General features: G+C 48.3%; 1 protein-coding gene across 1 annotated transcript; it reads right to left on the bottom strand.

Moving 5' to 3' along the window:
- Positions 1-2,918: 2,918 nt before the first annotated feature.
- RPL7L1 (ribosomal protein L7 like 1) lies at positions 2,919-9,907 on the bottom strand. Its single transcript, XM_049764931.1, has 7 exons — positions 9,874-9,907; positions 9,132-9,240; positions 8,025-8,188; positions 6,173-6,310; positions 4,968-5,077; positions 4,673-4,886; positions 2,919-3,462 (listed from the first exon to the last, which is right to left on the bottom strand). Exons 1-6 carry the CDS (start codon positions 9,885-9,887, stop codon positions 4,678-4,680), a joined length of 744 nt encoding a protein of 247 aa, XP_049620888.1. The 5' UTR covers positions 9,888-9,907; the 3' UTR covers positions 2,919-3,462; positions 4,673-4,677.
- Positions 9,908-10,224: the final 317 nt, after the last annotated feature.

The following is a 10,224-nucleotide window of genomic DNA, read 5'->3' as shown; positions in this document are numbered from 1 at the left end:
TGAGTGCTTGGGGGAAACATATGGGATACCCCAGGATAAACCCGGCCCAGAAGCATGAAGGTCAGTGCCTATTGCTCTGGCCCTTGTGTAACTTTACTTACGTGGAATTCTGTGCTGAAAGCAGTGATTGTTTTGGTTTTAGGGCCACACCCCGAAGTGTTCAGAGACTGTTCCTGGCTCTGTACTCAGGAGTAACCCCTGTGCTCCGGAGACTGGAATTGGTACCGGGATTAGAACCAGATATGCTTTGGGCGAGAGAGATAGCACAGTGGTAGGGCATTTGCCTTGCAAGCAGCAGACCTGGGACAGACCCAGATTTGATCCCTGGCATCCCATATGGTCCCGAGCCTGCCAAGAGCGATTTCTGAACGCAGAGCCAGGAGTAACCACTGAGCACAGCTGGGTGTGGCCCCAAAACAACAGGCACCCCCCCAAACAACCATATTTGCTGTAATAGCCCCCTGCAAGGCAAGTGCTTACCTCTTGCACTATCTCTTCATCTCCAAAGCAATGATTCCTTAATCCTCTTAACCACAGGAGGCTGAAAACTACTCTTGGACTTACAGGCAACAATGGAACTATTAACTGTTTTGTGTAACACAGTGAGACATAAATTCTGGGTTCACACACTCAGCTGTTGTTTTCCCATGACTTATTGACACATTCCGAGGCAGTTGGGTTTCATAATGCTTTACAGGCTAAGAGGAACATCTACTGCTGGCAAATTGAAGAGCCAACCAACCTTATTAATTACCTCAAAACTTGGCACAGGGTGAAGCATTGTGATACCGTCTAACTTAACTCTATAACTATGTTTGAGAGCTCCTTGTGCCAAAACTGCAGCAAAGTTGATTTTTATTTTGGTTTCTGGGCCAGACCTGCCAATGCTCAGGGCATATTTCTGGCTCCGTACCCAGGAATCACTCCCGGCAGCACTGGAACCAGTCTTCAGCATGTAAGACAAATGAACACCCTTGTTAACCTCTGTGTTCTCTGGCCCCGGGAAAACAGACCTAAGGGGCCAGGAGATAGATACACTGGCTAAATTTCTCAGTCTTACATGGGACTGGCACATGCCAACAGTTTAATTGGCAAACTGAAGCAACTGCAGTGACTGGAGTGGAGAAAAGCAGGCCGTCCAGAGTGGGCACAGGATAAGGTTGGTTTTTTTTTCCTCCTAGGATGAATTCCTGACTCTTGGGGTTGATCTCCAGCATCAGTACCAGATAGGGGTGATCGCGAAGTTGCTCCGAAGCGGTTCAATGTTGTCTGGAGTCTGAATCACCAAATAGTGATGATTTCATCCATATTTGACCAAGAAAATGGCGCTCTTCTAATGGGTTTTACAAGAGACAGGCCGTCAGTGAATCTGAGTACTATGCTAATGCGCAATAAGATTATAATAGTTATTTATTGCTGTGAAGGCACAGGCTCAGCAGCTTACCACTATGACCTCAGTAGTATCACATGCAGTTGTCATGAAGGGCAAAAGTGATCTTGCTAAGCTTTATTTTTCCCAGGACATAAAACAAGAGATTAGCCTTGGCTAGTCTATTGCTAGTGCAGTGTACACTAGGTACCTGGGCTCCTCAGAAGGATCTATGCATATCCTAAGCCTCTGAAATCAGTATATTCGGGGTTGGAAGGATAGCACAGTGGCAGGGCATTTGCCTTGTACGCGGCCAACACAGGACGGACACTGGTTTGAATCCCAGCATCCCATATGATCCCCCGAGCCCACCAGGAGTGATTTCTTAGCACAGAGCCAGGAGTAATCAGAGTGCCGCTGCCGGGTGTGGCCCCCCAAACCAAAATTAAATGCTGTTTAAAAAAATAAAATCAGGAGCTGGAGAGATAGCATTAAAGTAAGGCATTTGCCTCGCATGCAGGATGGTGGTTCGGATTCCATATGGTCTCCTGAGCCTGTCAGGAGCGATTTCTGAGCAGAGCCAGGAGTAACCCCAGAGCACTGCTGGGTGTGACCCAAAAACCAAAAATAAATTCAAATCAAATCAGGGACCGGAGAGATAGCATGGAGGTAAGGTGTTTGCCTTTCATATAGAAGGTCGGTGGTTTGAATCCCGGCATCCCATATGGTCCCGAGCCTGCCAAGAGCGATTTCTGAGCACAGAGCCAGGAGGAACCCCTGAGCGCTGCCGGGTGTGAACCAAAAACCAAAATAAAATAAAATAAAATTATACTAAAATTTTCCTAGGGAAAGAGCCCTTTCTACAAAGTTCTGGGAATAGGTTAGAATTCAGAACCAGAAATTACAGATTAAGGTATTTATTTTCCTGGCACAGCCTGGTAACATATGGTCTCTAAGCAGTGCCAGGACTGAGTCCTGATCATCAAAAACAAACTGCAGAACTTGTGGCCCAAAATAGCTAAACTGGCAGAATGCATGTTTGCACACAGGCAGTGTTCAGTCCCTGGTGCCTGGACCCCTGAGCATCACCAGAGTGATCCCAAACACTATTAGGTAGTGTCTCCCTCCCTAATTCCAAATTTGAAAAAGGAAAAAGCCAACAGCTACTATAGTAGTTGTAATGATAGCACAGTGAGTAGGATGTTTGCTCTGTACATGGTCTACTCTGGTTTGATCCCTGGCATCCAATATGGTCTTCAGAGTCTGCCAGGAGCAACTTCTGAGTGCAGAACCGGAGTAACCTGAGTGCCGCAGGGTGTGGCCCCCCCAAAAAACAGAAAAGCTACTAAAGGGGTAGTTAACTCCAGGGGCCAGTACAGTCTCAGTCGGAGGCCCAGATTTGACTACCGGCATCATATGGTTTGGCTCCCAAGCACTAAGCTGGAAGGAGCTCCAAAGCAAACTTGTTAGTAAAGAACACTGAGGGTCAGTCCCATCGGTTTCTCAAAGCAGCTGCAAAGATAAAAACAGACTCACAGTGGAGGCAGAATAGTTTATGTGCTTTTATTTAAAGTTCTCTCCAAACAAATGAAACGCCCCAGAAATGCTGAGGTTCAGTTAAGCCCCTGGGCATGGTTCACTGTTTTGTTATGCACGATTGGATTCATCCCCTACACAAGCCCTGGAATAGAAGATGGTCAAAGCAGAAGTCTTCTCAGACAGGAGTCTTCATTTTGTGTTTATCTTCAGTTATTCAAATACCCTTCACCCAAGAACAGTGTCTATCTCTCTGAGAATATGGTCCCCCATTGCAGCTTTGGGTAGAGGAAGGATGCAGCCCCTAGCCAGCCAGGATGCCCTTACACGCACTTTTATTCATTATGGACTAGGCAGCAATGGTCAAAGTGGAAACTGTACAGAGATCTTTGGAACTGGGGCTGTGATAAGAAACATACACACGACCATCCCCGTCTTTCCCCCAACTGTGCCTTCCACTCCAGCTTCTGAAGCAGAAAAACATTTCTTCTGAAGACACATTAACAGTTCCAAAACACAAAAACACAAGCTTTCTTTGCATTGTGCTCTCCGATCTCCTAAGGAAGAAATACATAAGCTCATTAACACAAACTTACTGTAACGTGGTACACCTAAGAGTAGTAACAACAAAAATAACTTAATAGATGATTTAGCCACAACTCAAGGTGACCCTCCGTCCACTACAAAGGCAGAAGGACAAAGGAAAGAGGAAAAAGCAAATAGACGCTGGAGGGGCGAAGATGAAAGAGCAAATGCTTAGCATGTACTGCGGCCCATATTAACAGTCCCATTAGCTCTGGAATGCCCTGACATCTGCATTGCTTAAAAGGAAGGTGTAGAGTCTGGAATGACGGTTCAGCCACAGAGGCTTGCCTTGCAACGTGGATCATCCGGACTCAATCCCTGGCAGCCCATACAGTGGGACCCGAGCCCTGCTGGGAGTAACTCGAGTGCCATCCCTGCTGTGCTAGCTTTTCAGTCCCAGTACTTTTGAGGCCCTGTGCCTTCAGGGTGGGGATCAAGGAGCGACATTCCAGGCCCTTGGATAATTACAGTATCTCAGGGGCTGGAGAGAGAGAGCACAGTGGTAGGGCATTTGCCTTGCACTCAGCCGATCGGGGAAGGGCGGTGGTTTGAACCCCGGCATCCCATAAGGTCCCCCGTGCCTGCCAGGAGCAATTTCTGAGCGCAGAGCCAGGATTAAGCCTGGAGTACCACCAGATATAACCTAACCCCCCCAACCAAGGTAGAATAATGAAACATTTAAAGTTGATTTCAGAGAATTGTGCGGGGAGAGAGAAACAGAAATGAGCTCAAAGAGAACACGGCCTCTCCAGTGTTGAAAAAGTTTTAGATAAGGTCATATACAATTTTTCCAAATTGTCTTAGTCTGGAGTTCTCCGCATACACAAGGGAAGATATTTGTACGTAATACGGTTGTGGGTAACTTGGTAAAGTGGGGAGCAAGGGAGGTAACCTCACAAAGAGTGCTTCATCTCTCTGCTCCACCCACATCAGGCACCCGGGGAGAGGCTTGGCATGGGTCAAGACTGGTTAGGTCTGCTCTGAGCACACAGCATAGGAGCTCACCCATCTGTCCTGCATGGGGCTGGGCTGGGGGAGGAGAAATGGGGTACTGAGGAGACCTGGCATTGCTGGGGATTCAATTTGGGGCCTCCTGTGCCAGGCATGGCTCCTGCTTCTGAACAACACCGCCCCCCAAGCAAGGTACAACTCTTACTCAAGGATCCCAAGGTCCTGCCTCACCTGGCTCAGTTGAGCTGCCGAATGAGCTGGTTGATCTGTTCCCCTCGATAGCCAGGCACGCCCATCTCCTTGAGGAAGCCCACTCTGTTCTTGGTGGCGTGGCGGGCCACCGAGAGCTGGAAAGGGCACAAGAACCCAGAGATCGCCTCGAAATGCTTCCCCGGGAAGGCAATTTCATGGATGAGATCTTCCAGGCAAATGACATCGAACTTCCCTAGGGAACACAGCACACAAATGTCTATATAACACTCACCAGGCACCCCGACACCACAGCAAGCCCTGATTCAACACTCACCCAGATGCTCCTCAATCACCGTGTTGTCGGTCAAAGGGATGACCTTATTGTTAACCTTGGCTTGTCCACGTTTCAAGATGAGCTCCCGGACTGACTTCAGATTTGGAAACCTGAGACAGAACAAAGCAGTCTGTGGCACCCTGTCTCACAATGGCCCCTTAAACCCGCAGCCCGGCCCAACAACTCTTCCCCTCCCAGGAGGGGTCCTGCAATCACGCTGTGGTGGAATTCTTGAGCTGCAAGGAGATGTAGTGACCTTGTGCATTCAGAACTAGTTTATGGGTATAAGAGCTCATGGGAGATGTAAGGGGTGGAGCGAAAACAAAGTGGGTAGGATGCTCAGAGTCCTCTTTTTGCAGAGACGACAGCAGCTCAATGCCATGTTCTTTTTTTTGTTTTGTTTTTGTTTTTGTTTTTGGGCCACACCCGGCAGTGCTCAGGGGTTACTCCTGGCTGTCTGCTCAGAAATAGCTCCTGGCAGGCACGGGGGACCATATGGGACACCGGGATTCGAACCAACCACCTTTGGTCCTGGATCGGCTGTTTGCAAGGCAAACACCGCTGTGCTATCTCTCCGGGCCCTCAATGCCATGTTCTACCCTCTGACAGAACCCTTCAGGACTTAACTTGATCAAACGTCCAAATCACCAAATTGGTTTTAGATCTTGATATTTTATAGTAGTGTCAACACAGTGGTATCACAGGAGGTCTGCTGGGAAAGTTATGCGGTCATTGACCAAGCGAGACTAAGGAGTCGCACAGAAAGCACAACTAGCACCAACCACAGCCCAGTAAATCCTCAGATAATTGCTTAGTAACATCATGAAGAGATATACCGGCATTAACAATCCTTTCAAATTGACCTGTACTGATATAAGTTTTGATGATTCCATTAGCCTTTGCATTTAACAAACACTGCAGAGTAAGCTTGTGTCAGCGTGGAGGCAGGCTCTGATGGTACGTGGGAGACTGGGGACACTGGTGAAGGCAAGGTCACACTGGAGGTAGGATTGGTGTTTCAATACTGAATGCCTGAAATGACTCTATTATGAACAGCTTGGTAAATCACAATATCGTAATAAAAAATCAGGGGAAAAAAAACAACCCTCTATGGTCACACCAATATCCCCACGTTCCCTCACCACAGTGACCTGCCTGGAAGCATCCTAACATTCTCACACGCAGGATATAATTTGACAACTCACCCCCAGGTCACGTATGGGTCCACCGTCCGAAGCATTCTGATTGTGCGAGGAGTCACTTTGACGAAGACGCCACTGAACATCTTCTTTAAGCGGAGTCTTGAAATAGTCTGCCGTACCTGTAAACTCACGCCCCTAATCCTGAAGAAAGAGGCAACAGAAATCAGGCTCTATAGGGTTTAGGTCAGTCCAGCAAGAACCTATAAAATGTGGGACATTATTGGATATTTAGAGAATAGGCCCCACAATATGTTAAGAGTCAACGGAGGACATATTCCCATTTAAAATAGAGCAAGACCTGAAGTGTTAGGAACCAAGATGATCCCTGACAATTAAGAAGGTTGTGTGTCGGGCCCGGAGAGATAGCACAGCGGCGTTTGCCTTGCAAACAGCCGATCCAGGACCAAAGGTGGTTGGTTCAAATCCCGGTGTCCCATATGGTCCCCGTGCCTGCCAGGAGCTATTTCTGAGCAGACAGCCAGGAGTAACCCCTGAGCACTGCCAGGTGTGGCCCAAAAACCAAAAACCAAAAACCAAAAAAAAAAAAAAAAAAAAAAAGAAGGTTGTGTGTCGAAGAAGAAAGCAAGCCCTGGTTCTGTAGATAATAAAGGAGACCTCTGCACACTGCTGGCTGTGGTCCAAAAACCAAACCCAAGTCTCATGCATACAAGGCATGTGTCTTTACCACTGAGCCACTTCCTGGACCTTGAAAATTTTTAAACCAGAACACATGGCCAGTGTTTTCTTTGGGTCACACCCGGCAGCACTCAGGGGTTATGGGTTATTCCTGGCTATATGCTCAGATATCGTCCCTAGCAGGCACAGGGGACGGTATGGGATGCCGGGATTTGAATCACTGTCCTTCTGCATGCAAGGCAAATGCCTTACCTCCATGCAATCTCTCCAGCCCCACAGCCAGTGTTTTATTTTTCTTTTTTTCCTGGTTTTTGGGCCACACTGGGTGATGCTGGGGTTTACTACTGGCTCTGTGCTCAGAAACTGCTCCTGGCTCGAGGGACCATATGGGACGCTGGGGATTGAACCAGAGTTTGAACCTGGGGATTGAATCGTCCTGGATCAGTTTCGTGCAAGGCAAACTCCCTACCGCTCCAGCCCATAAAAGTCTCTTTTCGGGCCACGCCTGGCGGCGATCAGGGTTACACCTGGTTCTATGCTCACAAGTCACTCCTGGCAGGCATGGGGGACCATATGGGATGCTGGGATTGGAACCAACGTTTATCCTGACTCAGCTGCATGCAAGGGAAACACCCTACTACTGTGCTATCTCTCCAGCTCCCCCTAACAAATATTAAATTTTTCCTAACAAATATTAAAACACAGGACAGATCTGATGGTGTAGACCCCCAAAGCTGTGTCCTCCAGTCAGAAAGCTAATGTGACGATTCTGGAAAGGGGTGAAGAGAAGTAGAAAGAAGGTTAACTAGGGGTCATGAACTTAAATCCATAGGATTCTGGTCTGCTTGAATCACTGGAGGGATACTGCAGCAAGCTGAGTGCTCACTTTGCACATAGCTGACCTGGGTTTGACCCCCACAACCCATCTAGTATCCCTACATAGGGATACTAAGTAGCCCTAAGGCCAGGAGTAAGCTCTGAACTCAGTCAGGCATAGCACCAAAACCAAAACCAAAACCAGAGCATCTTCAGCCCAATTTACCAAGCTTTAGTCTGCTTTAGTCACGTGTCCCCAGCACTTTATTTTCAGTCCCTTTGCCTAAGGTCAGTCTCCTTAACCTTAGTCTTTAGTACAACTCACTTGTGAGATTTAATGATCACAATCTCCCTACGAAGAGATTTAAAGCTGAGTCAAGTCTGCATTGGGCAAGTTTCTTACCTTTGCATGAGTACAACGAAGGCCAAGGAATGGTCATCTGGCGCTTCCAAGCCATGAGGTTTAACTTCTAGTCTTTTGAGGCGCACTTGATCCCGCTTCTCCCGCCAGGAATCATGCAGGAACCACTCGAGTCGTTTAAACGGGGGTTCTTTTCCTTTATTCCGCTACAGGCAAGGCAGAACATCAATCACCCTTGTGCCTTAATCTGCTAGTTATTCTGAATAGAGCCTAATTCCCCTTACTGTCCATCATTCTCTGTCCTTTCTGTTTTGGGGCCCTGCTGCAGTGCTCAGTAGTGACTCGGGCGTTGCCCTGGGGATCATATGGGGTGGTGGGATTTGAACCAAAAGTTGCAGCCACCACAACCAATGCAGGGCAACACTTGATTTCACGTACTATCCTCTGGCCCCATCCTCTACATAGGGTAAAATTAAGATCACCAGGTAAATAAAGACGAGAGTCTAGAGGATGTGTATAGGATGGAGATAGTAGAGCGGACAAGTGGAGCACTTGCCTTGTACACAGCAAACCTGGGTTTCATCGCAGATACCCAATATGGTCCCCAGCACCCTGCCAGGAGTGATCCCTGAACAAAGGGTCAGGAGCAAGCCCTGAGCATCACCGAGTTTCACCACCAAAAACAAGTAAGTGTTTTTTTCCCCAAGAACATAAGCATGTTTGGTCTCTCAAACCACTGGGTACAATAGGGAAGTAAGTCTCTGCTTTAGCAAGCTCCACTCAACCGACAACGTCACATAAATTATGTGCTCAGGGGCCTGAGAGATAGCACAGCGTCGTTTGCCTTGCAAGCAGTCGATCCAGGACCAAAGGTGGTTGGTTCAAATTCCCGTGTCCCATATGGTCCCCCGTGCCTGCCAGGAGCTATTTCTGAGCAGACAGCCAGGAGTAACCCCTGAGCACCGCCGGGTGTGGCCCAAAAAACCAAAAAAAAAAAAAAAAAAAAAAAATTTATGTGCTCAGGAAAATCACAGAGCAGGTACTTGTTGTCACTGAAGGCTGAGGACAGAGTCTGCCCGTATCAAATGTCGTTCAGATTGTGAAGAAAACTCATCAAGTATACATGCTAAGTCCCCACCAAGTCCTTACCTCTCTCTTGGCCAAGAGTGCCTGCTTCGCCTGGATGGCTTTTTGGGCCTGATAAGCTTTCCTCTTTTTCAGGAGATTCTCTGGCACCAAAGGGATCTTCTTCCTTTCCCTGAGACAGGACATCAAAAGAAGCAATCACATTTACGAAGCAAATCTTGGAAGGACGTTCCAACACATTTTCTGGGCGCTGAGAACCATCGCTCCCTCCACTCCCCCTAACACTCATCCCCAGTATTTACAAGTTATGAACCCCCTTTGGACTCAAAGTGAGATCTCACCCCACAATCAGGGATGGATACTGGCAGAGATGGTGGCTCTTTGGGGGCCGATTCGGATTCATTTGAAAAGGAAAACTTGGATCCCTGGTACCCAGAAGGTCTGTCTGTCTGTCTGTCTCTGTCTCTCTCGCCCAGCCACGAATGACCCCTGAGCCCAGAGTCAATCCTGTGCATTGAAGGTGTGGCCCTCAAAAGCAAACGAACCAAAACCTATGCAATGCAAAGCAAAGCGTAAGGCAGGCCAGGAGCACTCGATCGATCGAGTCTGGCCCGCCCCGGCCCGCTGGTCCAAAGGCGAGCCAGTCCGCAGAGGGAACGCGGAACGCCTGGCCGGCCTCCTTCGCTCCTGGCTTCTTCCATCTAGACGCTTCCGAGCCGACGGCGTCCGTCTCTATCGCCACCGCGGCACCGACGCCGCCGATGGCACCGGATTCGCCAAAGATTCAAAAGCTACAAGTACTCACTCGGGCTCCGCCATCTTGCGACGCTTCCGCGACTGCGCAGGTGCGACCGTGTCACGCAGGGACGGGAGGAGCCGCTCTACGCGTACTTGACCATCGAGACGTCGACTCTCGCTCCGGCTGGAGGACTAGGCCGTCTATGGCTCCAGATTTTGCTAAGAGAACCTCCACTAGGCTCTTGGGAAACCCATCAGAACTCAGCCACCATTTATTATCTATCTATCTATCTATCTATCTATCTATCTATCTATCTATCTATCTATCTATCTATCTATCTATCTATCATCTATCTATCTCTCTATCATCTATCTACCTACCTACCATCTATCTATCATCTATCTACTATCTATCATC

Source organism: Suncus etruscus, chromosome 18 (genome assembly GCF_024139225.1).
Source record: "Suncus etruscus isolate mSunEtr1 chromosome 18, mSunEtr1.pri.cur, whole genome shotgun sequence".
Taxonomy (NCBI): Eukaryota; Metazoa; Chordata; class Mammalia; order Eulipotyphla; family Soricidae; genus Suncus; species Suncus etruscus.
Note: the sequence above shows the minus strand (reverse complement) of the source record. Positions and strands in the feature narration are given on the sequence as shown.

Excerpts from the sequence above, each read along its gene's own strand:
- RPL7L1 (XM_049764931.1), bottom strand. Across the intron at positions 5,078-6,172 it reads GACCCATACGTGACCTGGGG|GTTTCCAAATCTGAAGTCAG; the intron begins GTGAGTTGTCAA and ends GTTCTGTCTCAG. Across the intron at positions 4,887-4,967 it reads GGTGATTGAGGAGCATCTGG|GGAAGTTCGATGTCATTTGC; the intron begins GTGAGTGTTGAA and ends TGTGTTCCCTAG.